This window comes from Mixia osmundae, assembly GCF_000708205.1.
Source record: "Mixia osmundae IAM 14324 unplaced genomic scaffold scaffold_13, whole genome shotgun sequence".
NCBI classification, from domain to species: Eukaryota; Fungi; Basidiomycota; class Mixiomycetes; order Mixiales; family Mixiaceae; genus Mixia; species Mixia osmundae.
The window spans coordinates 1-25787 of NW_014575551.1; the positions used below are offsets into that span (position 1 = coordinate 1).

General features: G+C 55.3%; 16 protein-coding genes across 16 annotated transcripts; 8 read left to right on the forward strand and 8 right to left on the reverse strand.

The window, feature by feature from the left end:
• Positions 1 to 475: 475 nt before the first annotated feature.
• L969DRAFT_19981 (uncharacterized protein) lies at positions 476 to 1064 on the reverse strand (the record flags this gene model as incomplete). Its single annotated transcript, XM_014709658.1, has 2 exons — positions 476 to 759; positions 815 to 1064. The coding sequence occupies 2 exons, from the start codon at positions 1062 to 1064 to the stop codon at positions 476 to 478; spliced, it is 534 nt and encodes a 177-aa protein (XP_014565144.1).
• Positions 1065 to 1216: 152 nt separating this feature from the next.
• L969DRAFT_19982 (carbohydrate-binding module family 48 protein) lies at positions 1217 to 2994 on the reverse strand (the record flags this gene model as incomplete). Its single annotated transcript, XM_014709659.1, has 6 exons — positions 1217 to 2403; positions 2453 to 2524; positions 2576 to 2747; positions 2799 to 2819; positions 2873 to 2900; positions 2963 to 2994. The coding sequence occupies 6 exons, from the start codon at positions 2992 to 2994 to the stop codon at positions 1217 to 1219; spliced, it is 1512 nt and encodes a 503-aa protein (XP_014565145.1).
• Positions 2995 to 3424: 430 nt separating this feature from the next.
• L969DRAFT_19983 (uncharacterized protein) lies at positions 3425 to 4069 on the forward strand (the record flags this gene model as incomplete). The annotated part of the gene is made up of 4 exons (XM_014709660.1): positions 3425 to 3453; positions 3509 to 3658; positions 3718 to 3781; positions 3836 to 4069. 4 exons carry the CDS (start codon positions 3425 to 3427, stop codon positions 4067 to 4069), a joined length of 477 nt encoding a protein of 158 aa, XP_014565146.1.
• Positions 4070 to 4095: 26 nt separating this feature from the next.
• Positions 4096 to 4563, forward strand: L969DRAFT_19984 (uncharacterized protein; the record flags this gene model as incomplete). Its single annotated transcript, XM_014709661.1, has 1 exon — positions 4096 to 4563. The coding sequence occupies one exon, from the start codon at positions 4096 to 4098 to the stop codon at positions 4561 to 4563; it is 468 nt and encodes a 155-aa protein (XP_014565147.1).
• Positions 4564 to 4771: 208 nt separating this feature from the next.
• L969DRAFT_611657 (uncharacterized protein) lies at positions 4772 to 7456 on the reverse strand (the record flags this gene model as incomplete). The annotated part of the gene is made up of 8 exons (XM_014709684.1): positions 4772 to 5644; positions 5694 to 6099; positions 6152 to 6300; positions 6349 to 6418; positions 6474 to 6514; positions 6573 to 6733; positions 6796 to 7096; positions 7342 to 7456. The coding sequence occupies 8 exons, from the start codon at positions 7454 to 7456 to the stop codon at positions 5013 to 5015; spliced, it is 1875 nt and encodes a 624-aa protein (XP_014565170.1). The 3' UTR covers positions 4772 to 5012.
• On the reverse strand, positions 7423 to 8417 carry L969DRAFT_90550 (uncharacterized protein). The gene is made up of 4 exons (XM_014709685.1): positions 8376 to 8417; positions 8197 to 8318; positions 8033 to 8143; positions 7423 to 7976 (listed from the first exon to the last, which is right to left on the reverse strand). Exons 1-4 carry the CDS (start codon positions 8377 to 8379, stop codon positions 7551 to 7553), a joined length of 663 nt encoding a protein of 220 aa, XP_014565171.1. The 5' UTR covers positions 8380 to 8417; the 3' UTR covers positions 7423 to 7550.
• A 43-nt stretch (positions 8418 to 8460) lies between these two features.
• L969DRAFT_19987 (uncharacterized protein) lies at positions 8461 to 9900 on the forward strand (the record flags this gene model as incomplete). Its single annotated transcript, XM_014709662.1, has 4 exons — positions 8461 to 8823; positions 8867 to 8981; positions 9041 to 9238; positions 9284 to 9900. The coding sequence occupies 4 exons, from the start codon at positions 8461 to 8463 to the stop codon at positions 9898 to 9900; spliced, it is 1293 nt and encodes a 430-aa protein (XP_014565148.1).
• Positions 9901 to 10066: 166 nt separating this feature from the next.
• Positions 10067 to 12193, forward strand: L969DRAFT_54596 (uncharacterized protein; the record flags this gene model as incomplete). The annotated part of the gene is made up of 5 exons (XM_014709686.1): positions 10067 to 11286; positions 11348 to 11842; positions 11889 to 11916; positions 11967 to 12082; positions 12130 to 12193. 5 exons carry the CDS (start codon positions 10067 to 10069, stop codon positions 12191 to 12193), a joined length of 1923 nt encoding a protein of 640 aa, XP_014565172.1.
• On the reverse strand, positions 11989 to 13878 carry L969DRAFT_90552 (uncharacterized protein). The gene is made up of 5 exons (XM_014709687.1): positions 13757 to 13878; positions 13588 to 13704; positions 13010 to 13535; positions 12627 to 12953; positions 11989 to 12577 (listed from the first exon to the last, which is right to left on the reverse strand). The coding sequence occupies exons 1-5, from the start codon at positions 13817 to 13819 to the stop codon at positions 12291 to 12293; spliced, it is 1320 nt and encodes a 439-aa protein (XP_014565173.1). The 5' UTR covers positions 13820 to 13878; the 3' UTR covers positions 11989 to 12290.
• A 108-nt stretch (positions 13879 to 13986) lies between these two features.
• On the forward strand, positions 13987 to 15556 carry L969DRAFT_97003 (uncharacterized protein; the record flags this gene model as incomplete). The annotated part of the gene is made up of 8 exons (XM_014709688.1): positions 13987 to 14181; positions 14229 to 14304; positions 14354 to 14587; positions 14635 to 14696; positions 15054 to 15126; positions 15179 to 15304; positions 15353 to 15445; positions 15492 to 15556. The coding sequence occupies 8 exons, from the start codon at positions 13987 to 13989 to the stop codon at positions 15554 to 15556; spliced, it is 924 nt and encodes a 307-aa protein (XP_014565174.1).
• On the reverse strand, positions 15509 to 17681 carry L969DRAFT_90559 (uncharacterized protein). The gene is made up of 3 exons (XM_014709689.1): positions 17171 to 17681; positions 16041 to 17116; positions 15509 to 15978 (listed from the first exon to the last, which is right to left on the reverse strand). Exons 1-3 carry the CDS (start codon positions 17255 to 17257, stop codon positions 15609 to 15611), a joined length of 1533 nt encoding a protein of 510 aa, XP_014565175.1. The 5' UTR covers positions 17258 to 17681; the 3' UTR covers positions 15509 to 15608.
• On the forward strand, positions 17272 to 20390 carry L969DRAFT_90560 (uncharacterized protein). Its single transcript, XM_014709690.1, has 5 exons — positions 17272 to 19229; positions 19287 to 19639; positions 19689 to 20194; positions 20247 to 20269; positions 20326 to 20390. The coding sequence occupies exons 1-3, from the start codon at positions 17303 to 17305 to the stop codon at positions 20088 to 20090; spliced, it is 2682 nt and encodes an 893-aa protein (XP_014565176.1). The 5' UTR covers positions 17272 to 17302; the 3' UTR covers positions 20091 to 20194; positions 20247 to 20269; positions 20326 to 20390.
• On the reverse strand, positions 20120 to 20634 carry L969DRAFT_97006 (uncharacterized protein; the record flags this gene model as incomplete). The annotated part of the gene is made up of 4 exons (XM_014709691.1): positions 20120 to 20267; positions 20324 to 20388; positions 20445 to 20564; positions 20623 to 20634. 4 exons carry the CDS (start codon positions 20632 to 20634, stop codon positions 20120 to 20122), a joined length of 345 nt encoding a protein of 114 aa, XP_014565177.1.
• A 108-nt stretch (positions 20635 to 20742) lies between these two features.
• Positions 20743 to 21402, forward strand: L969DRAFT_19994 (uncharacterized protein; the record flags this gene model as incomplete). The annotated part of the gene is made up of 4 exons (XM_014709663.1): positions 20743 to 20956; positions 21013 to 21107; positions 21156 to 21224; positions 21280 to 21402. 4 exons carry the CDS (start codon positions 20743 to 20745, stop codon positions 21400 to 21402), a joined length of 501 nt encoding a protein of 166 aa, XP_014565149.1.
• Positions 21403 to 21502: 100 nt separating this feature from the next.
• On the reverse strand, positions 21503 to 22656 carry L969DRAFT_54662 (uncharacterized protein; the record flags this gene model as incomplete). Its single annotated transcript, XM_014709692.1, has 5 exons — positions 21503 to 21815; positions 21868 to 21983; positions 22033 to 22161; positions 22218 to 22363; positions 22428 to 22656. The coding sequence occupies 5 exons, from the start codon at positions 22654 to 22656 to the stop codon at positions 21503 to 21505; spliced, it is 933 nt and encodes a 310-aa protein (XP_014565178.1).
• Positions 22657 to 22730: 74 nt separating this feature from the next.
• On the forward strand, positions 22731 to 24546 carry L969DRAFT_90566 (uncharacterized protein). The gene is made up of 4 exons (XM_014709693.1): positions 22731 to 23568; positions 23629 to 24248; positions 24303 to 24359; positions 24410 to 24546. The coding sequence occupies exons 1-4, from the start codon at positions 22791 to 22793 to the stop codon at positions 24476 to 24478; spliced, it is 1524 nt and encodes a 507-aa protein (XP_014565179.1). The 5' UTR covers positions 22731 to 22790; the 3' UTR covers positions 24479 to 24546.
• Positions 24547 to 25787: the final 1241 nt, after the last annotated feature.

The window sequence follows — 25787 nt, forward strand, 5'->3', positions numbered from 1 at the left end:
GCCCAAGCACTGCACCATGTCAGGTCCACATCGAGCGACGTTCTGCTATCCGTGATTTGAAGGTGGGCAACGTCGCTTTCAGGACACGATCGTCTGTCGAGAGCATTGTCGGCCGGCGACGTTGGTGATGCGAGCGTCAGGACGCTTGCGCATGATACGATGGCGATGACTGTGGTGGCAAATAGCATCTTCGCAGTCGCTTCACTATTTCTTTGGCCAGAACGAGAAGGTTATGGTCAGGGTTTCATCGCCCATCGCAATGGAGATGATCGTGCGATGGCAGGCGGAGAGTTACGGACGAAGTAGACTTCAATGGCGCAATGTCGAACAGCCGGTTACCCCCCAGGAGCACACGGAAGGGGAGATAGTTGCCGCAAAGGGAGTCTCTGACGGAGGCGTATACGATCTGCTCTAGCAACTGATACGAAATGGCAGAGATTGCATTCTTGCTGAATTCACCTCGATGAATAGCCGATCAATCTGAGATAGGGCCCGTATAGTGTGGTCTAGGCACTCCGCCAATATCAATGACATACTTGATCGGCTCGTCAAAAAATGGGATGTCGGCAATCACTGCTGACTCTACAATCATGAAGGGGATAGAAGGGCCTTTGTAGATATATCTGACATCGAATTCGATGTAAGTACCTTGCTGATCCGCACCGCCAACGATAAAAGATTGTATTTGTAAGTGCCTGTTTTGCCTGTATGACGCCAGAGGAAGTGGATAGAGGCATTGGCCTGGTCGTTGTGGAAAGTCTGAGCGCAGCGATCAGCTGGCCAATTCGTTTGAAATATGATCCAGTCGCTTGACCTGAAGCCTGTGGTGCGTAGCCAGTGCACCATCGCAGCTCGAGTAGCGGTGCAGGGTTAAGTTTCTCTGATTTGGCAGGGTACAGTGTGAGATGGGTGAAATCGGCGGGTGGGCAAGCCCGCGTTTCTCTGGTTTTGATGGACTCGACAGCACTGGCCAGGGCAATGGCCGAGCCGAGAACTGCGAAGTAGGCAACAATGAACGCTCTCATCTGACTTGCGTTGCTGAGCAAGAGGGAAGAAGGAGACATGAGCAGACATGGCGGTCAGACTCGACGCCAATCGCGTGGACGTTTCGAAGAGAAATCCAAAGTCACTCTCCCCACGGTAAGCTTCGTCATTCTCCGCTAGCAACGTGCAATACAAGATCGAGAAACAGCATGTACAATGACGAAGACGTGTCCTACTTCTTGGGCGACATGGCAGATTTGATCTTGGACAAAAGTCCTTTCTTCTTGTGCGTCGGTGTGGCGGGAGTTGAAGGGGCAGTAGTGAACTGCTCACCCTTACTGCCAGTCATATTAGAAGCAGTCGAGTCGGGTGCAGCTGCAGATTTCGGGGCTTTGCGAGGCGTAGCGGGGGCCTTTGCTGGAGACTTTGATGCGGGTTCGCTTGGCTTGACAGCATCTGGCTTGGCAGCTGCCTTGCCATCCTTGTAGACCTCTGGCTTGTTCTGAGACGCAGTTGAAACAGTTGGCGGTGATGTCGACTTGCTCGGACTGCCATTTGCCGTCGCTTTTGTCGCAGTGGCTGCTGCGGCTGTTGGTACGGCGGCAGCTGCGGGAGCTGCTGCTGCTGCTGCTGCTGCTGGCTTTGCGGTTGTCGCTGCAGCTTTAGGTGGTTCGGCTGGCTGGTCTACTTTCACGGGTGCGACAGGCTTGCCCTCTTCGTAGAGCTTTGGTGAGTTCTCGTGCGCCATAGAAATGGCAGGCGGTAGGGACTTCTTCTGAGATTTCGCGCTACCATTCGCACCTGCGCCCGTGATAGACGACAATTTGTCGGACGAGCTCGACTTGGAGACTGCTACGGCCGTGGCACTACCTGCTGCAACGGCGCCTACGCCTGCAGCCGCCATGACTTCCGCTTGCTTTCCTGTGAGATCAAAGGCTGGCTGGCCGTTGAAGCCCTTGTCACCCGCCACTTGATGTTCTGTCGTCCCTGAGGTTGCCGGCGCTTCCTTCTCCGGCACGACAGGAATGATATCAGATTTCTCAGGCCGAGCTGCAGATGTGTCGTGCACTGCGCTCTTGATATCGTCATTGCTCGGCACGGTAGGCTCAGATTTCTGCTCGGGCGACGTGACAGAGGGCGTAGGTGCAGGATCGACAGGTGCTTCTTCTTGTAGATCTTGGGGGACTGTCAGGCCGCTGGCTTCCTGTGGCTGCTCGGCTGACTTTGCGCCCGCTGCAGAGATGTCGTGCCCCGTCATCGCATAGATGGCTGCGGCGGGTGCAGCTACTGCTAGGCCGCCGATGGCGCCGAGCAAGGATGTCGGGGTGTCTTTGGATTTCGTGGCTTCATCGTTTGTGAGGGTATCAGATGCTGGTTCAGCGCTCCCATCGCTCTTCTTGAGCTCGGAGACTTGTGAATCTACTATACGGTTTAGCTGACACAACAAGATGAGCAGGAAGCGACAGACCATCTACTTTGTCTTCGTTGACCAGTGCTGCTACGGGCTCTGCTGTGCTCTGTGTTGCAGGCTCCGCGGGTACTACTCGCTCGGTTCAGCTTGGCTGACCGCGCCCGAGAGAGGGCAACAGACTATTAAGAACGTTGTTGACGTTGCCAGAGCCGTCGTTCTCCTGGGGCTCGTCTGGCTGAGTCTGCCAGTGGCCGTCGACGATATATTTGAAGAGGACTTTCTCCCCGTACGGTAGCTTGACAGACCCCCGGAAGCCAGATTCCTCTTTGGTGAGATGTACGGTCGAAGCCCACTGATCGCAAGGAGCTCAGTCTGGCTCGTAGTGTGTGATCTACTGGCTCACATTATCAAAAGTGCCTGTCACCTGGCCAGAGACAAGCGTTAGCTAGACGGTTGATAGTAGATAGAGGCGCGTACAATCACTGAGCTGGGATGCGTGCTCGCCCTGTGATGTCAAAGCAAGCGGCGTGAGTATACAATGCGCATGACGAGTCAGCCAAGACGGACCAGGTAAAGGTGTGGTCGTGACCTGTAGACATGTCTAAAGTGGACAGCTAGCGGGATGAATTGACAGCTCTTTCGTCTGTGTGGACCAGTGGGCTGAGTGTGTCGTCAGCTATCGGAACAAGCTAGCCCGGGACTGTGTATGGTCGATGAGCTTTGCCGGATGGAAGTGTCGTCGTCTGCGTTCACTTGACGGGTTCCTCTGCACTTCGCCGCTGGTCGGATAGAGACGCGAAATCTCTCACGGTGTCTATCGCTGCTCTAGCGGTCGAGCACGGGGGTTGTTAGACGCCCATTCCCGGGAACCTCACTCCGACGATCACAGGCACTCGGTCATTCTCGATCGGACCGAACACACCGGCCCGCTCGAGCAAGCAAGTCACGATAGCCAATCTCCTCGAGTGAGACTCGCGTGACCACTATCGCCTCGCGTCAATCTGGAGCCTCTACCCGCTCCACCTCGCCATGTTCGGCCTCATCTTCAGACTGCTATGGTGCGTATCGGTCGGCACGAGCTCACTGGACTCTCACCTTGATTCGTATGTGCAGCATTTTGATAGGCCTCATCTATCCTTGCTACGCTTCCTACAAGGCTATCAAGATCAATGATGCCACTCTCCTCGAACGATGGCTCATGTACTGGGTCGTCATGGGTCTCATCGGCACACTCGAAGCGACGGTAGAATGGACCGTCGCATGGTCAGCGTGCTAACTTGAGCAAGATGGGACTCGTTGCTGACTGCAGCGTGTCGTGCTAGGATCCCGTTCTATTCTGAAGTCAAGATGCTCGTCTTCGTATGGCTAGCACTACCACAGATACAAGTCGGTCTCTTGCTTTTGCGCGAGACAGCAGCGTTGACAGAGGTCACGCGATAGGGCTCGACTTATGTCTATCTCACCTTTGTGCATCCTTTCCTGCTCGAGCACGAGAGAGAGATCGATGACACGACGACGCGAGCGAAAGCACAAGCAAGAGCTGCCGGAATGGACTACATCAAGCGTGCTCTCAGTGCCGTCCGACATGGCATTCTCGGTCAAGACCTCGCCAATGCCGCCACGGCGCTAGATCAGGCGAGTCCATACCTTCGATTGCGTCCCTTCTGTGGCTGATTCGTGCCACTTGCTTGCAGACCGGCATGACCCGCGACGCGAACACTCGAGAGGCAGGCCCTCAAACGCAGCCGCAAGCTCAGTCCAATGCGTATGCCATCAATGCATTCGGCAACTGGCTTCGTCAGAATGCGCCCGCTGCACTGGCGGCCGGCAACGTACTGCTAGCGCCAATGCAGACTCGCCAAGTAAGCGATCACACGGCCAATCTGTCAGCTTCCGGTTCGCTCGTAGCAGATCCGCAGCCGCAACCTGCTCACGCAACTCGAGAATCCCTACGGCAGAGACGAGCGAAGCTCGAGAAAGAGCTTGCGGATCTTAGAACTCAATCTGACGATGATGAGCCTATACAGCACCTCAGGACCGCAGCAGACTCTTACGAACAGATCGACAAGAATGAGATCCCTACTCATCCTGTGCCGATTACGCCCACACGACAGACATCGGGCTGGTGGTCATGGTCAGGCTCGGCGCCTCGTCAGAAAGCCGAATAGACCTTTATATCTGGCCACTAGACAAGACATCTACAGAGCGTCCGCCCGCTCACTATTCGATCTTCATTTCCACTGTTTCTGTCTCTCTCCATTGCCCGCGTTGATGATAACAAAACTGCCCAAACTGTAAGAAACCGATGATTCATGACTGCAATGTACAATCGTGAGGCCCAAAGAAGAAAGCGAGCGGATGGAGAGCCCTGCTTGCGTTGCTTGAGTCTGAGCCCGACTCGTGTCTAGAGAGGCCCGTCTTTGCTTTGGTCTTTGATCTTGAAAAGGGGTCTACTGAGATGCTGTTGTACAAATGTCGATGGGTCTTTGCATTAGGGTCGAAGCGAATTAGACCGTCTGCGTTGGAGGGAATGAGGTATTCCTAAGGGCGTGATACTGCTCTTGCTCCCAAGCTTTTTGCGGTGATGCGATGCAACGAGTTCGAGCGAGAGGAATGCCTATGCGCATCGACAGGTCAAGACGGAAAGGATCTTCGCTCCCAGTCCTTTCTGTTCGGTGTCATCGCCGTAATCAGCGTTGCCTTGGCCGTTATCGAAGCCACCCGTCCTGCCTCCTTGGGCATGCTGATGCGGATCTCCCAAGCTTTGATCGGTCGTAGCGCCAGCTGTGCCAAGCGCATAAGGATGAGCTTGGTTGTGAGATCGCCTGTTGACCAAGCTGGGATGAGTAGGCGTGACGGTACCGCCAGGTTGTCCCCTGCCTCTCGAGCCATTGCGAACGAGTGCAGGCGAGGGTGAGATGATGCCCGAATCACCAGCGAGCGCAGTCTGAGATGCTCTCAATGCTTGCCTGTCCGCGCGTTCTCGCTCGCGTTGGTCTCGGGGTAGGCCAGACGAGCGGTGACGGTCGCGTGAAGTCTGTTGGCCGTTGGCTTGCGCGAGAAGGTTCGAAGCCGACGAGCCTGCTTCCCAGCCTTTGCCATTGTTGAGCAGCATCCAGTCATAGATGCCGTCTTCTGCTTCGCCCGTGTTCCTCAAGGCCTTCGTGAACAGCTCTCGCAGGAAGTCGTAATCTGGCGTCTCTTCGAACCCGAGTTTGCGCACGTAGTTCAGATAGATGCTGAACTCCTCTGCAACGCAAGGGTCAGAATGTGCGTGTCAATCGGCCGTAAGACACACCTGGGAAGGTCTCGCAGAGCTCTTTGATGGGCGTACTTTGCTTCTTCTCTCCGATCTTTTCGTACTTTTGCTTGTTAGTGGCCGCCTTGAGGCCTTGCCAAGGCAGGCCGCCCCTGAGAAAGTACATGAAGACATGACCGAGCGCTTCGAGATCGTCTCTTCTCGATTGTTCTCTGCCGAGATGGGTATTGATGCTCATGTAACGCGCCGTGCCGGACAGTGATTTTCGTTCTCGATAAGGAATGTGCTGTTTTGTTTTCGGGTCTCGGTACTGCTTCGCCATGCCAAAGTCGACGACATGGACGACATGAGCGTGCTTTGTGCCCGGTCGACCGATCAAGAAATTGTCAGGCTTGATGTCGCGATAGATCAGATTCTTCTCGTGCACAGTCTGCACTCGTGACAGCTGCCTCGTCGGGTGAGCACCTGAGCATATCCTGCAAGGACAGGTCACGCACCATCTGCTTGGCCGTCATGACGACAGTCTTGATGCTGAACTTGCGCCCGCACATGTCGAACAGGTCTTCCAGGGACGGACCGAGCAGATCCATGACCAAGATGTTGTGCAAGCCTTCCTGACCAAAGTAGTAGACCTGGGGTACGCCGACTGTGTGACGCGTCAATGCAGCTTTGCTCAATGGGCTCAGTCACGTACGAGATCCGGCAAGAATCTTGTAAGACCGATACTCATCGCGTAATTGCGGCGCATCACTCTTGCGCGGTTCCTGTTGATCTCCAAGAGTCAGTCGTAGCACTTTGACTGACGATCTGGACACCGACGAATTTGATAGCGACCGTCTGAGAATTAAGCAAGTTTGTCCCTGCAAACGAGTCGCGTGAGGCCGGGCAATGAGAGGCAATCAGCGAGTTGGCAGATACCTTCAAAGATGACGCCGAAGCTGCCTTCTCCGATCTTCTTGCCGATGCGGAAATGCACGCCGACGACATTGTTGGCACTTGAGGAGCCCTGAACCGAATGAGAGTTGGGTACCGACGAGGAGGAAACGATATGTTGCGTTGCCATCTCGCTCAGATGATCCCTGCAGAGTTCTTCGTTGGAGATTGATGACGTCTAGAGACCCGTGACGAGCGCTAGCGTCACGATGAAGATTGATGGGACGCCTTGCGGTTCGGCGGTGATGCGGTCACGAAGCGGAGTCGTGTATGGCAAGCAACACGGCTCTGTGACGACAAGGCCAGCACAATCTCGTCGAGAAAGGGTATCAAAGCAGCGGTAGACGTATCAGTGATCGTCTGCAGCTGCACAAAGCGCTGCCTTTGTGCGACTTTGTTGTGTTGCGTTGCCGGCTGGGCCTGTCTCGCCCCTCTGCGCGTCTGACTGTCCGACAGCTCACAGTGAGCTAGCTGCTCCTCTTCTGGATAGCAGCGCCCTCTCGCTAAGGCTGTCCAAATGCGCTATGTCGGTGCAAGCCGGGGTGCTCTCGCAGCGTATAGCGAGGATAAACCCGCGCATCTGGGGTTGACCCTTTTCAGCTTGAAAAAGATTTCTTGCTGGCCGCGCAAATCTGATGTTAATCAACGACGTCTCTTCAGCGACAGCTGCTATCACTGGATCCTGTGTGAGTCATGCTGCTGTCTTTCTTCACGCACTCTGCAGCCCTCCGAACGATGAAAACTATCCCATTACCTTTCAACTTGAGCTCTTCTTCACCTTCGAGGTCGGCGGACGAGCTACTCATGGTCGCCTTTGCGCAAGCACTGGAGGTCCGACGGCGAGTCTGGAGCTGTGAGATATTGTTCATAGTTACACTGACCTCTCACTGTGCTGCTGAATCCGCTTTGCATGCAAAAGGCAGAGATACTGACACAGTACGTCTACAGACAACAGATGATCACTCATACGAAGAGGAACTGGAGCGAATAAGTTTTTGTATCTGGATCGAAATGCTTCCACCCTTTGCCTGGCTGGTGATCGATTTCTCTGCTCTGGACTTTGAAGGCGATCGTTTGGTACGGCTCTGCAGCAATGAGCAAATACTGATGATCTCTGCTGGGCGCCTCGATGCGCTGTTCGTATGCCGACATGAATCTGTGCATCGGTATCGAATCCGGCTTGATCTCGGGATAGAAGATCTGGAAGAGCAAGCCCAATTGGCCTGACTCGGGATCCTTGATCTTGGTAGCCTGATAGCCCGGCAAGCCGATCTTGAGAAACTGCTTCTTGGGCGCCAAACGTTGTGCGGCGGCTTGCTGAGCCAGTAGCTGGGACTGATAGACGGACGAGTCTGTCGCCTCTCTTGCGGCACGACGGGCGAGATTGGTCTGCAGATCTTGTCAATTCGTACTTTGAGCAGCGACATGGGATCAGGGCTACTTGCCTGATGCTTCTTGCCTTGCGTGTGGGCCAAGTAGGAGCCTTCGTTGGTGTGCAGAGTCAAGCAAAGTCGACATTCCAGTCCGCCGAGATGGTTCCGTAGCAGATACGGATCCTGCAAGCCATCATTGAGTCAATCTAGCCCAATCAAAGCCGTCGAGGCCCTACTTTGGCTAGATCAATCGTCTCGAGAGCGAGCTTGCGCAGTCTTTCTCGACGGTCAACGCCCGCTTCATTGGCACCCGCTATGCCTCCTCCGCCAAACTTGCTGCCCACTCGGTTTTGTTGATCTGTTTGCGATCCATCAGATGATCTGTATGTGGTGCTCGACGTCTGCCAAGGCTCACCCATGATGTCGAAGTTGCCGAATCGCTCGCTGCCGGCCAGAAAGTGTCGCGACTTTTGGTGTCTTGCCTGGCCGGCAACGAGCCAATGGCAGGCGGCAAACGCTTCTACAAGAACAAAGACAAAGCCAAGCAAGCCCAGCATGCGCCTCCGGGTGATCAGACACAGGAATACATAGGCGGACATGCCATCCGAACGAAAGAACCAGCTGCACCTCTCGGCCCAGATAAGCCTCGACAGAAGATCGTCGTCCGCCACCTGCCGCCCAACCTGCCCGAGCATCTCTTCTGGAAGAGCGTCCAACAAGCTCTGCCCGGTGTGCAGCTCTCTGCATCGACAGACACGGCTCCGACGACCCATGACGCGCCCGAGCAAGTGCATGAAGCGCAACCTAGCCCGAGTGTCATCGATTGGCAAGCGTACTACCCTGGCAAGCTTCGCAAGAGGCACGTCAGCATCAGCTCTGCACCGTCATCCATTTCTGATGCGACAGAACAGCAAAGGGCAGGAGGATGTTCCCTCGCGCGCGTACTTGCACTTCACAGAGCTCGATACGCTCGTAGCCTTCTGCTCAGCCTATGACGGCCATATGTTCAGAGATTCGGCAGGTCTGTCATGCGTCTGGGACAGTGGCTCACAACGAGGCTGACGATCGGTCGATTCACAGGCAATGTCAGTCGAGCACAAGTAGAGTTTGCACCCTATCAGAAATTGCCGCTGCCCCAGACAGAAGCCAAAGCAGATCCAAAGCAGAACAGCATCCTCGAGGACACTGACTTTACCGTTTTCGTAGAGACTCTGCGAGCACCAGAGCGGGCGGAGACTGCCGATGGTGCGAGTGCCGCCGCCGCCGCCGCCGCCGCCAGTGAGTAACGTTTCGCCTCAGTGAAAGTCCTCTGATAGAGCGCAGGCAAAGACGCAAAGAAGAGCACGCCCTTGCTCGAGTATCTGCGAAAGCAGAGAGCTACAGACCTGGCTGCACGAGAACAAGCGCGAGCTGCCAAACGGAACGCTAAAGCTAGCACGTCGTCGCAGAAGAAGAAAGCGGGCAAGCTCGCAAAGAACACAGAGATGTCTGAGGCTCAAATCGTCACGGATGCCCCGCCGAAATCGAGTAAAGGCAAGGGCAAGCAGATCATCCAGCGCGATAATCTACCGCCCCCTGCTGGTCCAGACGCGGTCATCACAGAGCCACAGGCAGGCCAGATTCTTGCAGACGATCAGCCTAAACCGAAACAGCCAAGGCGAACAAATACAAACGCGAGCGATCAAGCAGCACAGAGACGACAGCTCGGCGCGGCTCTCGGTGCTGCGTTGGGTACAGGACCGCCTAAGCGAGCGCCATCGAAAGCAAAACCCAAGCAGGCTGCGTCTACACATGAAGACGGGCCGCCGGTCACTAGTGAGACGCGTACAGATTCGCCAACGCCGAGCGCGGCTTCTGTCGGCAGAGGTCAGGCGAGAGGACGCGGACGGGGCAGAGGTAGGGGACGGGGAACAGAGCAATCCAGTGCGGGCAATGCATGATCCTCTGACCAGATTATCTGAGAGCCTGCTCGTGACGCGGGGCGCTTGCTGGCAACGCGCTCCGATGGTCCTCTCGGGACCGAGTATGAGGCATGGCACACACCCTTTGACCGCACGAGATTGTTGCTCACAGCCTGCACAAGCCGGCAGCTGAGCCATCATCGCCATGAACAGCGCGAGCGAGGCCGTCCCGATGCTTTCGGCGCCAGCACAACATGATGAGGAAGCACCGGGACAGCCGACATGGCTCGGCCAGGCCAAGATCAGAGGAGCCTACAGTTGGCTTCGGTACTGTCTACTGACGGTATCCATGCTCGGCCTGCAGCTCATCTGGTCTACCGAGATGGCATTCGCTTCGCCCTTTTTGGTTTCGCTGGGCATGTCAAAGTCACTCATGTCGCTCGTCTTCCTCGCTGGCCCCCTGTCTGGCTTGATCATGCAACCTCTCATCGGCTCAGTAGCCGATCGATGCAAACTCAGACTCGGTAGACGACGACCTTTCATGCTCGGCGGCAGTCTCGTGTGCGCGTTTGCCTTGCTTATGCTGGGCTTTGCAAAGCAAATTGCAGGCTGGTCGACCTCAGAGGGCTCAAGAGCAAACGCGACCTTGTCTATCTGCATCGCCGTCTTTGCAATCTACTTGGTCGACTTTAGCATCAACGCGGTACAGGCCAGTGACCGCGCGCTCGTCGTGGATACACTGCCCGCGCAACACCAGCAAGAAGCCAATGTCTACGCGGCTGCCATGTTTGGTGTCGGCGCTGTCATTGGCTTCTTTGTCGGTAACATCGATCTGGTCAAACTGTTGCCCCTTTTCGGCTCGTCTCAGCTACAGATCTTGTCCATTCTGGCTAGCTTCTTCCTCATCGTCGCTCATTGCATCACGGCATTCGCGGTCAGCGAGCGCGTCTTGCTACAGGATGCGCCGGGTACCCAGACTGGCTTTCTACATATGTTCAAGACGATCTACACCACATTTTGGATGATGCCCAATGTCATTCGCAAGATTTGCTTCATACAACTCGCATCCTGGGTTGGCTGGTTCCCGATACTGTTCTTCGCGTCCCTTTACGTCGGAGAGATATACGATCGAAAGCACACGACGACAGTCTCTGACCCGAGAGAAGTCTCGCAAGCTGCCGAGCGAGCGGGCAGTCGTGCAATGCTCTGGCACGCAATCATCGCCCTGGCCACATCGATCATCATGCCATATTTTGTACGACCTTCCATGGGTCCTTCGCGTGTCGAGCTCCTGAGTCAATGGACACCACCACAAGATTCATCACTTGTCAGCCATCTGATAAGGACAGCAAAGGCATTTAGCTCGAGATTGCCAACTCTGCCGTTACCTTGGCTTACTTTGACAGTGACATGGTTTATATCACAGTGCGTCGAAACAGATCTCGGCGATTTGAAGGCTGCTGAGTGCTTTTCATTGGCTGCACAGGATTGTCTTCACCCTGCTGATGCTTGCGACATTCGTAGTCGACTCAGTCTTTGGCGCGAGCACAATCATCGCTTTGACAGGCTTCTGCTTCGCTATCACCAACTGGTGTCCCGTCACGCTTATCTCGCAAGCAATTCTGCATGACACGTCCAACGTGACAGATATGCAGCCGCCTGCAACGCCCGGCATGGAGAACTTTGCTCTACTCCAGCCTAGAGAGCGCTCGCATTCGCTACACTCGGCAATGTCTCAGCAAAGCAATGGACTATCTGCACCTCTTGCCACACCGGACGGCAAGACTTCGCCGACGTCAGGCTATACGCCTACGCCGCAAGCGAGAGTCTTGACGATTCATCACGATGACTCGCTCGATTTCGATGAAGATGCCACTCGTCTTAGAGCAGAGATTGCTATGCGCACATTTGCCCTCAAGAAAGACAATAACGCTTCACAGTCAAGCTCGTCTACGGCCGCCCAGGCGGGCGTGATCCTCGGGTAAGCCTTCTTGCGCCGTCACGACGTATGCTCAAGGACTGCATAGGATTCACAACATTTTCATCGTCATTCCAGTGAGTTCTACTGCTTCGTAAGGATCGCCTGCTGAAGTAAACGTCGGCAGCAACTGCTCGTGTCCTTCTTGTCGTCGTTGATCTTCGCGTTTTTGACGCCGCAAGCATCGGGCGAGACCGACATTGCTCCCCAGGCATCTTGGAATGGCGTCGCGGTCATCTTCAGGTTGGTCATTGGTGCTATGCACGTATGCATGCTGATTTGACGAATAGACTGGGCGGATTGTCGGCCGCTGTGGCCGCGTACATGACATGGAGACTGAGCAAGACTATCTAGCTCAGAAGATCGTTCCATCGAGTTCGATTGCTAGGGGCGGGCCGCCGACAGGCGGGCGCTTCTGCTTTGCAATCTCCCGACCCTGCTCGGCATCAGACTAGCAGGCCAGCAGCCGAGAAGCACGTACGGCTTTCCAAGTTGCGGCTTCCAAGACTTGTGCGAGGCTCAGCTTCGTACCGAGCTTCGCACGGATAGCTTCGGCGATACGATCGAGCATGATGACTGTTACTGCTCTGAACTCAACAATGGCGCTGTGAGAGGCCGGCAAAGGCGGCAAGTCAAGTGGCCGTGGCAGCTCGGACGGCACAGGCTTGTCAAGGGACTGTAGCACGGCCTCGGGTTTGATAGTCAGCAGACCAAAGTCGACGAGCAAGCCACCATTGCCTGCAGGCAGCATTCAGCTCGGGACCCGAGCAGTGACGTATTGACTTACGATACTCGGGCAGACCAGTCTGATGCTCGGTACCTTCGAACTGCCAGCCCAGTATGGACTGCATTGCTTCCTGCAAGGAGTAACAGAGCCATTGACTGAGCTTGTGAAAGGGCACGAGAGCGGCTGTATCGCTGTCGACCCGTTTGCGCAAGCTCTCGCAAGGCCAGACGTCGCCGATAGCTTTGCCATCGATTTTTGTACGCGATGCAGGCCAGACACCGCCCAGTCCTTGCGTGATGATTGTCCAGAGAGCAGAGACTGGTAGTGAGATGGGAAGAGAAGTCGCCGAGGGCATCTGCTTCGCCTCCGGATGCGACAAGAGGTAGTCTGTCCACGACAATTGCCTCCAGCCGCGCACAAGCGCTAGACATAGGGTTACTGACCTATAAGATTGCCAGGTCGAAGGCCAAGCTGGCCTGGCACATTTTCCCGATTTCTGAAGTATTCCTGGTTCTCTGGATCGAGCAAGACCTGGCCGAGCCTTACGAGCACATTTGCTCGTCCTTCGATACCTGTCATGCAATTTTCATCGTTGACTTGCAGGCCTTGTGAGATGACATCCGTCGAGATCTTCGATAAGCCCAGCGCGTCGACGCGATAGGGATCGTCTGGCTTGCCGCTGAAAGTACCTTGCTCGAACATCTCGAGACTAGCTACTGCAAGACCTTCGCTGCGCCCGATGCCGTTGATTCGCTCTGCTTCTGTGCCTTGCTTCGGCCGATAGGTCCACTGACTACCGGCGCCTGCGTCGAGCAAGACGGACACGACGAGGAGATCGACGATCTTTCTGCATGCTTCCAGTCGACCTTGGTCTTGCCATCGCTCCAGCAGAGGTGTGAGTCTGTCTCCCACAAAATGCCGCATGCGGCCATGAGGCGGTATGGAAGCGTACTTGTTGCCGTAGTCACGCTATTGTACACTTGTCAGCACATTCTATTTCCCCTCCTCAACAGGAGCGCACCTCGATCAGCGCACAGCAAAAGTCGACGATAGCGTCTTGCTGGGACAAGTCGACGTTCCAGTATTGGAGTCTGTTGGCTGAAGCAATGTCAAATACTGCTCGGCATCTTTCGCGGATCTGTGCGCTTGCATGAGCTCGCGCGAATTGCTTGTGAGGGGGATTGTCGTACTGCGGGCAGCGTTGTGAAGTACACCGCGGGATCGTCTGAGCTCGAAGGATGCTGATGAGCCATACCGTCTTCGCGACCAGCTTTCGAGCGCTCGAGCAATCTGATAGTCAGGCAATGTGGGCAATCTCCTACGCGTCGAACAGAAGCGCGACCTCGTCGTTATCGCGTCATCACATGTCGCTTTGATTCCCCTGCCTTTGCGAAGTTCTCTGTAAGATCCCCGCAGAAACATGCATCCGGCCTTCTTGCTCGCTTTTCTACCGATCATCCACGCTGCAAAGGACATCTCTTACTACAGCCCGACTTTGTTCGCCCGCGGCCTGTGCCCATTGCCATTTGTCGTCGACAGCGTGGCTTTCCAGTCTCGCGTATTGGCGCTTCAGCTGGGCATATCGCCCGTAAAATACAGAATCGGCTTTAGCTGTGTGCGTTCGCTTCTCTTGCTCTCGGTCAATCTCATGCCCGATGGCAGAGTTGCAGAGAACACGGCGTCGTCGCTGGGACAGACTTTGAATGCACAAAGAACGCGCCAGAGGAACACATGACAGGTCGGCCACTGACATGATCACGACTCGCGCTGAGTCTCGATCAGAGTAGATGGAATCCTTTACGACCTTACAATCTCTTTGCCTGCGCTTGTCGATGAGACGCAGATAGATCCTCAATACGAGTTCATCACAAAATGCTGCCGCGCGCAAGTCCGAGCAAGAATCTTCGCGGCCTTCAAGCCAGCTCGCAGTTTCGAGGTTCAGTCGTGTGAGATGATAGCCACGTGCGAGAACAAGAAAGATGCGCCAGCCGTCTGTGCGCTCTTCTACGGTGGCGGAGCAGGTCCGTGTCCGCGCCTGCCACCTTCAGTCAAGCTCACGTCGGATCAGTGAGAAAGCAGTGCGATACGAGACCTGCTGTAGGGACATGCTTGGTGTGGTTCCAGCGAGGCGTCATGTAAACGTAGCAAGGATGCATACAATCCGCCCCGGCCCCTATGCGTTGCTGCCAAGCATCATCAAACATCTTCCGCTCACAGCCTTACCATGAACGCGTCGATCTATTTGCTCAGCTTCGCTGCTCTGCTCGTCAGCGCCGCTCCAGAGGTCAATCGCGCGGTTTATAGCCCTGTCCTTTTCAGTAATACCTCATGTCCGATACTATTCGTCGGAGAGCCAATCCGATTTATATCGCGAATAACGACAGTGACAGTCTCCCTCTCGCCTGCTCGCTACAAGCAAGGTTTCCAATGCGTCAGTACTCTTCGAGCGAACGGCCTCGCTTGACTGCAATTTCCGTTTCGTTGCAGACTTCTAGATGGCCCGACATGGTAGCCGAAAGAGATTTTCACTGCAGAAAGAACGAAGAGCTTCAGTCGCCCAGTCTGTTCCTTGTGCACAGCATCTGTGGCACTCATTTAGGGAATCTGTACAGATGGTCTCGTCTACGACCTCGCGATCTCGTACCCGGCCTACGCGGTCGCAGACGTGCCCGAATTTGTCTCGAAATGTTGCTATGCTGAAGCATCTCAAAGAGTTCTCGTGTCTCTCGGCTCGTATCGTAAGCGGGATCAAGACGACGTGACAACATTTCATAAATGTTCCACAGGATCGATGGAATGGGCTGCATGCGGTGTCAAGATCGTTTGCGAGAATGCGGCAGGCGCGCCTGCTATCTGCGAGGCTTTCTGGCCCAACAAATGTAGGCACCTGCGCGTACGTGCACACAAGCACTAAAACGATTCCAGACGAACACGATTGCGATGTTACTCCGCCTGTCAATCTATGCTCATTCGGCTTCAGAAGACCATAGTGGCTGGGTCGATTGCATTGCACGTCAGGATTTACATACAAGCATGGCGGATCTAGTGAGCTTCTTGCTGGATGACTGTCAAGACCGATTCGAGCACATCGCAAGCATGATCGATCTGAGCTTTCTCGATGATGAGACTCGGTACGAATCGAAGCGTGGCTTTGCCACACGTGAGCACGATGACGCCGCGCTCTCTGCACATCTTGGCGACTTTGGGCGGCAGGCCGTCGCTCGCAAAGGGCACGCCCAGGATCAGACCTCGTCCTCGGATGTCGCCTGTTACGAGCTTGGGGAAGAGTTCTGGCAGCGCTGACAAACGCTGCTTGAGCTGTGCGCCGACTGTCTTGACATGATCGAGGAACTCTGGTTTCGTGATGCGCGAGACGACATGATGGCCAACGCAAGTCTGCAGAGGTCCACCGCTGCGAATCCACCATGGCTCAGCACAAGTGACCCTTTGCTGCATCTTATGACAGAACCTCACCCAAAGGTAGTACCGTGATCGCCAATCTTGACAATGTCTGCAATCTTGTCGGTCATGAGGATGGCGCCGATGGGCATGCCATTGGCGAGCGGTTTGGCCATTGTCACAATGTCTGGGTGGCAATCTGCCGGAAATTCACAGTGCGCCCATAGCTTGCCAGTCCTGCCCAGTCCGCACTGTATCTCGTCAAAGATGAGTGCAGCTCCCACTTCGTCACATCGCTTCCTGAGAGCACGCATGAACTCTTCGGTCGCTTCTAGGATGCCACCCTCGCCCTGGATGGGCTCAACGATGACGCCGCAGGTCTTTTCGGTGACGACCTTGTTGATCGATTCGATGTCGTTGAGCTGTCCAGGCATGATCTCGGGGATCAGGGGCGCAAAGGGCGCTTGGTATTTTTCTTGTAAAGTGACGGACAGCGCGCCCATCGATCGGCCGTGGAACCCATCCCTGAAAGCGACGACTTCGACCTTGTCGTGCGGGCTGACCTTGCCGTGTAGTTTGGGATGTTGTTCGGCGGTGAGCTTGCCGTACTTGCGCACAAATTTGAGTGCACCTTCGTTCGCCTCTGTACCGCTGTTGGCAAAGAAAACCTTGAGGCCAGACGTGGTGTCCTTATCTGCACGAGACTGGAACGTATCCGAAGATGTACCGAGACCGCCAGAGGCGATCGTGCTCTCTACGAGGAGCTGGGCGAGCTCGCCCGCCCATTCGTTATGATACAGATTGGAGACGTGGACGAGGCGACGCGCTTGCTTGCTCATCGCCTCTGCCACACCTTCGTCAGAGTGACCGAGTGCGTTGACGGCTATGCCGGCCGACATGTCCAAGTATTCCCTTCCTTGCGTATCGTGGAGGTACATGCCTTTGCCCGATTCGAACATGATCGGCGGTCGTACATAGGTATTGAGGGTATAACGAGCATGTCGGGCGAGCGATTGCAACGTGTCTGTCGGTGCAGTCTCGTCCGAGTGTGTCACTTTGAGGTATTGCGAGTTGGCCGATGGCGCATGGCTCTGTGCCGTCGTGGAGAAGCTCGATCTAGCCTTACAGATGCATCGGAATTGGTCTTTGCTCTGACCGGGGTGCACGTCAGCAGGCGCACTGGCCACAAGCTCGGATACGCGTACCTTGAGGCTATTGACCCTGGCTGAGCTCGCAATCCGGTACATGTCGATCGGTGACTCGACTTGTCGAGGAGCGCAAAATTTTGACATTTCGAATTGACATCTCGCGACTTTGGCCAGCGGCGTGTGAGCCGGATGACGCTCGACGAAGCGCTTGACAAGCTCGAAGGCACTTCTGACCCGATAGCCGAGACGGATGCAGTGCAAGCTTTGGAGCTAGAGCTGCAGGAATGGTCAGACAGCGCCAGGGAGGCACAAATGATCCAACGGCTATCACACGAACTCTCGAGCTGCTTGCAGAGCTCACACGCACCTCTTGCGGCTGTGTCACTGACCTGCATCAACACATACCTGGTCAAGATCGCGACCGAGCCTGCAGTGATCGATGCCGCTGCAGTGACAGATTGCCTGTCCTCATTTCTCGAATCTGGCGGCTTGCTCGAGAAGCTAGCAGACGCGGAGCTCAGCAATGGTGCGCAAGCTGCCCTCATGAAGCTTGCTCAGTTGGCGTGCCATTCAAGCACCGCGTTACCGAAAGCTAGCGATCTGCCTTTGAGCCACTTCGAGCGCGTCTTACTGCAAAGAGGCCTGCGTAGCAAGCTAGCAAAGACACGACAGTGCACCGCTCGCTTTGTCGCAGCATGGCGGAAAGAGCGCTCTGGCTTGCCACTCAAGCCATACTTGCCTAGCCTGGTGGAAGCCTTGGAAGATACTGACCCCGATGTTCGCGACGCGGCCCAACAGAGTCTGATAGACATCTTTGCCGATCTTGCTTTGCCTGCCGCTGCACGCAATGATCTCAACAAAGAGATGACAAGGCAGGCCATTCGAGCTGCCACGGTAGACGCTATACTCAATGCGATCAGCGCGAGCATTGCCGAAGCTCCGTTAGACGGTCACAAGAGTATATTTTCGGTTGACGATGTGCCTGCGCACCAAGTCGAGAGCGAACAAGAGCTCGTTCAGCTCGTTCATCGTATGCTGCCGTACTTTGAGGGTAGGGAGAGCGAAGAGAATTGGCAACAGCGGGAGGAATCCATCATACAGCTTCGAGGCATCCTCAAAGGCGGCCTCTCGCCTCAGTATGCAAATGTGCTGGCAGGCCAACTTGATGTTCTGATGCAAGGTATCCTCAAGTCTCTGGCGACATTGCGTACAAGTCTAGCACAAGGAACCTGTCGGCTCATAACCGAATTAGCAGAGAGCCTGAGGCAACTGATGGATCCTCACGTCGAGCAGCTGCTTGCTGCACTGCTCAGAATATCTGCACAGACCAAGAAGCTCGTCGTCCAAGCAAGCGTCACCGCATCTTCAGCTCTGCTGACAAATACCAGCTTCTCTGCCAGTCATTTGGTCATCATCGAACAAGGGTACAGCGAGAAGACTGCTTCAGCTCGCTCTGCGGCGGCTACCCAGCTCAAAGTCTTTCTCCAGCTACACGGAACGGCCCACAAGCAAGCTATCGAGACCGGAAGTGCTATTTCTCTCGTCGAGTCATGCTTGTCGAGAGGTCTGGCCGATCCGAGCCCAGATGTCAGAGAGATCACTCGAGCAACGTTCTGGATATCCGAGCCCACTTTCCCTTCTCAACTGGAGCAGATCAGGAATGCTCTGGATGCTGCTTCGATGAGGCAGCTAGATGCTGTCAATCCTCGCGCCGCAAAGAAGTCTGCGCCTGCTCCCAAACGCATGTCTATCCGAGAGATGATCGCTGCGAAATCGAATAATAATTCGCCTGTCAAACGGCCATCAATGCCGCATCAGCCGATCATGCCTGCACATAAGAACAGTGTAACTGACACGTCGCCTACTGCGTCGCCGCGCGCAAATGGCGCGCCACGACAGTTGTCGAGGACTCTGGCTAAAAGCAGCACCAAAGCCGCGCAAACGCAGGCAGCAGCAACCGACGGGGCTGAGCCCGAGAAGAAGCTGACTGATCGGTTCGCTGATGTGTCTGTCAGTAATGGCGACACTCATGAGGCTCCCTCTGTCATCGCGAACCTAAGCAGAGCAGGCAAGAAGAACTGGTGGGCAGTCCATGCCGATGCGCAGGCTAGCAAAGGCACGCTGTTCGTCATCCTCGATGATGTGTCTCGTGCTGACATCCTAAAGACTGCAGCCTTTGCTGCGTCTCCCTCGGATAGCTTGGACGAAGCGGCGGCAGTCCTAGACAGCATGCTATCATCACTGAAAGAGCAGCGGGCTAGCTCAGACAATATTCGGCATGCCGTATCCGCGTCGCGCTCGTTTGGCGATCATTCGAGCGAAACGCTGTGGACGAGCGAGACCAGACTCGAGACGCTCCTCGGCGCCATGTTCTCAGCGGCGCCTTCGTTCGATGAGACGATGCAAGATTCGCTCATGCTCCTGCTGCGAGAGCTGGTCTTGCATCAGTACTCGCTTTTCGGTCAGCAAGTCGCGCCGCTGATCGACTTTTGCTTGTCTCAACGCAGTAGGAGCGGGATCAAATCGGTGGGTTGGCTCAGATTGCGTTGACATGGTCTGACCAGTACAAGTGCAGGTCGAAGCAGCTGCAGAAGCAGTCCTGGACGAATGGGCAGAGCTCACCGAGCCGTTTGCTGGCCTCGAGTGCCTACGAACATCTCTTTCGCGCAACCCAGACGACTCGACAGAAGCGGCGGCGCAGGCTTTGGCTATGGGCGTAGAAGCGATGGGGAAGATACTCGCTCGCCTCCCGTCCCAGAATATCGAAGAAGAGCTCCGACTATCTCGAGAGCTGATTCTACGAGCACTCAATGATGCGAGGCATCCGCAGCTCCGTCAAGCGGCTGTTGCTTGCCTGGTCTCCGCTCAGCGCTCCTTGCAAAACGCAAACAGGCTGTTCGAGCTCCTGGCAGACTTGGCGCCGTCACAGGTCCATCTGATCACTTACTATATCGCCAAGGATGAAGAGAACAGGTAGTTACTCAAGTTATACTGTGTGTATTGTCACTATCTGCGCAACGTTGCATGTGCTACATCGCTCGTCTGTCGCGTGCCTGGCCTCTCTACTCGTCGATTGCCCGTCTGCAAGGATGTCAGGCTGTTTTCGCTTGTAGAGGCGCGGGGAGTCTCGTACATGTATAGCACATTGTTGCACCTGCACGGATCCACCATGATCAGCCCGGCTGGCGGGTGTGAGGGCGAGCGGCATACCTTATGAAGACTTCTCCTAGCGAACCTGCTGGCTGATCGTTCTGGTACTCCTCAGTATTTGCAAGCTGCAGCATGCTCGCGACAATGAGCACACGGGGTGTCATTGACCGAAGCGACCTGCCTGTAGGTTCATGTAGTTGTCGATGCTGACGAGGTAGCCTCTGTATTCCATTCCCCATTTCAGTCGGACTTGGACTGGCTTGCCCACCCTGTCTTGCAGGAATGGCTTGGGGTTCGTGATCTGCCGTCCAGCCGTCTCGTCAGCGGCTGGAATGCACCGATGAGCTTAGTCTGCCTGCCTGGGGAGCCATTCTGAGTCCTTGCCGTGGCCAAAGCAAGGAAAATCGCGCGCTCACTTAGCGCTTAGCCCTGCTAGCTACCAGTGCCAGAGCTGCACGGGCCAGTGTCAGCCAATGAGTATGGCAGATGACGAGCTCGCGGGCCCGTCTGGGGCCTTGGAGGAAGATCTCGGCATGCCAAAGGCAACCGTCGGCAAAGTCATCACCGGCAAGACATCCACACTATCACCCTCACTCGCGCTGACCTGTCAGGTATGGACGACAGAGATCCTGGCCAATGAAGATATCACATGCTCAAAGGAGTCTCGGGACCTCATTGCCGATTTTTGCAAAGGTCTGTCATGCTGCTCGGCCAGGTTGAAGGGAGAGGCTGATGCTCGTGTTGGACAGAATTCATAACGTTGATATCGTCTGAGGCCAACGAGATCTGTGAGAAAGGCTCGAGAAAGACGATCGCACCAGAGCATGTCATTGCAGCGCTCAAGGTACGTCCGACGCTCGCGTGACCTGACGAGACTGACGCGCTCATGCAGTCACTTGGTTTTGAGAGATACGTGGAAGAAGTAGAAGAAGCGACAGCAGAGAACAAGCAGAACGCAAAGGTCCTGCAGCGCTTCCTCTGTATGCAATGTCATGCTGAAGAGCAGCCAACGGCAGACTCGCGAGAAAGCGAAAAAGACGACAAAGTTGGACTCGTCGGGCATGACGGAGGAAGAACTACTGCAGAAGCAAGAGCAACTCTTTGCAGCCTCTCGTGCGCGGTACGATGCCACTCAGTGAACACGAAAAGGATTGCCTGCACTCGTCCTCTTGTAGATGTTGTTACTACTTTGCATGATTGTACAACAATGGTCCACCTCTCCTTTGCGCCTCGTGAGCGCTAGTAGCCATAGGCAGGTTGACCGAACCCTGCAGGAGGTGGTGCGAAGCCAGCAGGCGGTGGTGCAAATCCGGCTGGATACTGACCGAATCCAGGAGGAGGGGGCGGTTGAGCGAACTGAGGTGTGGGAGCTTGGGCTTGGAAGCCTGCCGGGATGGGCGGAGGAGGCGGTGGCATGCCCATGGCCGTCCGAGGTCCTCCAGGCTGGATGAGAGAGTTCTTCTGAGCCTGAGCTGCAAGTAATCTCTCTGCCGCACTGCCGTGGCGCTCGCCCTTTGTGTCTTTCTTGAACGCATATTGCACTGTGATGGGTCTGGAGAGGATTTTTTTGAGTGATTTCTCAGCGGGTGGAGTGACATACGTACTTGTTCATGAGGTACTGGTTGTTCATTGCCTCGATGGCCGCATCTGAAGCTTCAAACGTATCAAAGCTGATGAAGCCGTGTCCTCTGCTTGCACCTGTCCCCGTCTCGCGCGGGATCTGTGCTATGCATAAGTGCTAGATCGGGAATGTGGAAGGCGTATCTCACATAGGCTGTATTGGTCATCGTGCCAAAATTGGAGAAAGCGTCATAGAGCAACCTCTCGTCGACGGCGGGATCGAGATTGCCGATGAACAGATTTGCGCCGATATCGACCTGCTTTCTATCGCTTGATGCCTATCGACGATGTCAGTTTGAGACGAGAGCATCATCGCGAGCAGGACAGCGCGGACCTTGTTGACTCGTATTGGCTTGCCGAACAGCTTGATCTGGTTCATGATCTTGACTGCATACTCTGCATCTTCTTCGTTCTGGAATTCGCAGAAGCCGTAGCCCTGGTGAGCCATCGAGACTCTGTCCTTTGGCAGATGGACATTGCCTGTTCGCGAGGGGAGGGCAAAAGAGCCTGAGCAAGGTTGCGTGTAGAGTTGGGTGCGACGTACCGATGGGTCCGCACTGGAGCATGAGCTCCCATACGAGCGCATCTGTCACTCTCTCGTCCAAGTTGCCCTGTACGGCTGAGAAGTCAACGGGAGCCAAGTGGACTGGCGGAGTTGCTTGCCATGTAGATCGTCGCTTCCTGCCAACCCAGGCTGCACTCAGCCTTGCGATCAATACTGACCGAAACGCACTTGCCTGATTGCGGTCTGCGTCCGGCGGTCGAGCTGACATGATGGCAAGATCTGCCTGTCGCACGCCAACAGGTTGACGAAGCAATAGGCGCGACTCGACCCGACTCGACTCGACTCGACCTCGACCTACACGACAGCCCGGCAAGCAGCCACGCAGCCTGACGAGCGAGCGCAATGGCAGGCAAAGCGACGTCCAGAGAGGACGTGCTGAGCTTCCTCGACGATCTCAATGCCTACACGGCGCCCACTTCTGCTGCCACGGCATCGTCAGGCACGCCGACGGGCGATGCTACTAAAGCGCACCAGGCCAACGATGTCATGGCTTTCCTCGACGAGATCACCCAGGCTCCCAGACCGTCTACGCCCGGCACAGCAGCCGTCAGACCGAGCAACCCTGCCTTCAAGTCGTCCAATACCGTCACGGGTTCGAGCTTAGGCGGCGCATCCCAACGTTCGACGCTTCGTTCGAGTCCTCACAAGACGCCCTTGCCTATGCCTACCAGTACACAACCTTCCTCTCGGCCCGAGTCACCTGCCTTGAGCTCGACATCGATGAATGCGTCCCATTCGGGCGCGAGTCCAAAGGAACCCGTCACGCGGGTCTCCTCTCGCGGTAGTCTCAGAGCAGCACAAGGCGTCGTCGAACAAGCAAGAGCACAGAGAAGATCTACCAATGAAGCTGCTGCTCAGCGTGCCTCGCCCAAACCTGCCCCGGTGGCTTCACCACCTGCTGTTGCGCAAGAAAGCGCAGGCGGTTGGGGATGGTCGTCTGTCTGGAATTCCGCCTCGACCGTCATACAGCAAGCCAGAACGGTTGCAGAAGAGAATTTGCATAATTTGCCACAGCTGCCACAAGGCTTGCAAGCGCAAGTAGATGCACAAGGCGCGCAAGCTGCCAAGTGGCGAGAAGGCATGCTAGGCTATATGAAGTCGATGGACGTCGACAAGCTACGTGCGTGTATGACTTCGATATCGTTGCAGGGTCAGGCTGATTTCGCAAGTATTTCATCAGGCAAGGACATAACAGAGCAAGGAATGAAGACGCTGACGGATCTGATGAATGCTGTCGCGCCGCCCATCAGCCAGCACGAAGTCATTCAGGTCTCGCTCTCGCACGATATGATAGGCTACGACGGCGTAGAAACGCTCGTCTTCCGTGCGCTCACAAAGGTGATGGAGCAAGTGGACGGAGGCGATCTCGTCGTCAATCGCGGACGAGAGGATCCGGAAGCGCGTAAGTCGACAGATCGGAACTCCATCGAAGAAGAACGCGACATCAAAGCCGTTCAAGGTCTCAGAGAAGGCTATGCACTCGCTTCTGCTTCGCTCGATCGACTCATAGCCAAAACGTACAAGCCTGCTGAGCCGACTGAAGAGACGAACACTCATCATGCAAAATCGGCAAGCAAATCCAATGTCAGCGTACCAGTCAGCTACTGCCCTGTCTACATGCGCATACAGCCTGTGCTTGCACCCTTGCCTTTTTCTGCCGATGGTGAGGCACAAAGCAAAGAAGAAAGTCATCTCTACTTTATACTGTTGCTCAAAGACCCGACAAATGACCTCGTCCACAAAACGCTCACTCAGACCATGCCGGCTCACTGGCTCGATATTCCATTTGAAGAGAATGAAGTAGGTTCAGATCATGTAGCAGTGCTTCAGTGGATAATGCTATGGCGCTTGCAGTGGGTGGAAGACAACATGGTCGAAGTCATCAGGCGGGGAGTAGACATCATCGGTCAGGCGAGTGTCTTGCTTTGCACGCCACTATTGCTTGCTTATGCCTGCCACAGGAGTATGTCAACGGCAGGATGAGCGGTCGATCATTCAAGACTTCTTCCTCGGCTGCTGCCGCGTCATAGTTCACGAATCCTCCTGTTGTATCACCATTGCGAGACGATTGAGATGCAGTGTGCACGCCCATAGTGTGTGTATGATGCCTAGCTGTGCTTGCTTCTTCCTGCTTTTGACTCGTTGCCCCTTTGTCGGCCGACCAAAGGATGAAACACGAAAGAGAGCGCGATAACAAAAGTCACGCGACGCGCGGCAGTTCATTATGACAATTCCATTTCCGATGGGACGGTGATCAGCTGGTAACGCCACATTGTCCCGGGCAATCTAGGTGTTGTGCATGGAGAAGAGGAGTGCTAGACTGGTCTCAAGTACTTCTTTGCTTCCTTTCTTGCACCAAGCGAGTCGGAAGAACGTTTCCCTTGCCCTTTCCTGCCGTCTTCGAGCACTCTACTACCTATTGGCCCGGCCCAGCTTTGAGCACTGTGTCGTGGCCATGACCAATCTTGACCGTGTCTTCTGGATGTGCCGAGATCTGAACGATAGAAGACACGATACAAGGCATCGGTGACTGTTCATTCGACGCGTCGGTGATGTGGAGAAGGATGCTACAGAGATTGTCGACCTGCAATGGCTCATCGCAAGGCAGCCGCGGTCGATGGACCTGAAGGATTATCACCTGAGCGCTCGAGACTGGATGGACAGCTGGCAGGGATGCCAGCAAAGAGGCACTGTCAGCTGCAAGCTGGGGTCATGTCGACGCGATCGCTACGAACTCATGCTGGTCATGGCTCAAATGAAGATCAGCGGCTCGGAAGGGGCAAGGACGTTCGGCGAGCACGCTGCGTCGCCTGTGATGCAGAAGAAGGAACTCAGCGTGAACTTATTGAAGGGAGCTCGGCTAAAAGTCAGGTGACCGGCTGGCCGCTCGACCATAAAAGGGGCGGGTCCTTCGAAATTCCCGCTGGACTTCGTGTGCATACTCCTTGGGGGTATTGCTGTCCTGAGAGCACTTNGTCCTTGGTNCTAGAGCGTGCGAGAGCGTGCTCAGAGTTNGCTTGCTATCGGTCATCATGGCCATGGCAGTCGCTCGGCTGATCATGATGGCTCATATGGCGATCTTGTCTATGATGCCGGAGGATCAGTCTGATACTCTCATGCCTTCTGCTCCCATGGTCAGTCACTCATACTGCTCTCTACACGCTCGGACATGACTGACATGCTTGCCAGGCTACGGCGGCGCCTGTCTTTCAGCCCGTCAATGCTACTTTCTCGTGCATGGATCTCGGCAGCTGGGTCAGTGTCTATCCTCATCCACCCGCCATGACATCTAGCTGATGCCCCACTGCGCGACAGTGCGTCGCTCACGAACCGACCATG

Excerpts from the sequence above, each read along its gene's own strand:
- L969DRAFT_90550 (XM_014709685.1), bottom strand. Across the intron at positions 8,144-8,196 it reads AGACGATTGATCTAGCCAAA|GATCCGTATCTGCTACGGAA; the intron begins GTAGGGCCTCGA and ends GATGGCTTGCAG. Across the intron at positions 7,977-8,032 it reads CGCAAGGCAAGAAGCATCAG|ACCAATCTCGCCCGTCGTGC; the intron begins GCAAGTAGCCCT and ends CAAGATCTGCAG.
- L969DRAFT_90552 (XM_014709687.1), bottom strand. The coding sequence starts at position 13,819 with ATGGCTCATCAGCATCCTTCGAGCTCAGACGATCCCGCGGTGTACTTC. Across the intron at positions 12,954-13,009 it reads TCGACCTGGCAATCTTATAG|ACTACCTCTTGTCGCATCCG; the intron begins GTCAGTAACCCT and ends TGTCGTGGACAG. Across the intron at positions 12,578-12,626 it reads GACTGGTCTGCCCGAGTATC|GCAATGGTGGCTTGCTCGTC; the intron begins GTAAGTCAATAC and ends TGCTGCCTGCAG.
- L969DRAFT_90559 (XM_014709689.1), bottom strand. The coding sequence starts at position 17,257 with ATGTCAAAATTTTGCGCTCCTCGACAAGTCGAGTCACCGATCGACATG. Across the intron at positions 17,117-17,170 it reads CCAGGGTCAATAGCCTCAAG|AGCAAAGACCAATTCCGATG; the intron begins GTACGCGTATCC and ends CACCCCGGTCAG. Across the intron at positions 15,979-16,040 it reads GATCACGGTACTACCTTTGG|CGGTGGACCTCTGCAGACTT; the intron begins GTGAGGTTCTGT and ends GTGGATTCGCAG.
- L969DRAFT_90560 (XM_014709690.1), top strand. The coding sequence starts at position 17,303 with ATGACGCTCGACGAAGCGCTTGACAAGCTCGAAGGCACTTCTGACCCG. Across the intron at positions 19,230-19,286 it reads CGATGCGCAGGCTAGCAAAG|CCTTTGCTGCGTCTCCCTCG; the intron begins GCACGCTGTTCG and ends TAAAGACTGCAG. Across the intron at positions 19,640-19,688 it reads GTAGGAGCGGGATCAAATCG|GTCGAAGCAGCTGCAGAAGC; the intron begins GTGGGTTGGCTC and ends GTACAAGTGCAG.
- L969DRAFT_90566 (XM_014709693.1), top strand. The coding sequence starts at position 22,791 with ATGGCAGGCAAAGCGACGTCCAGAGAGGACGTGCTGAGCTTCCTCGAC. Across the intron at positions 23,569-23,628 it reads GATGGACGTCGACAAGCTAC|GCAAGGACATAACAGAGCAA; the intron begins GTGCGTGTATGA and ends GTATTTCATCAG. Across the intron at positions 24,360-24,409 it reads GAGTAGACATCATCGGTCAG|GAGTATGTCAACGGCAGGAT; the intron begins GCGAGTGTCTTG and ends TGCCTGCCACAG.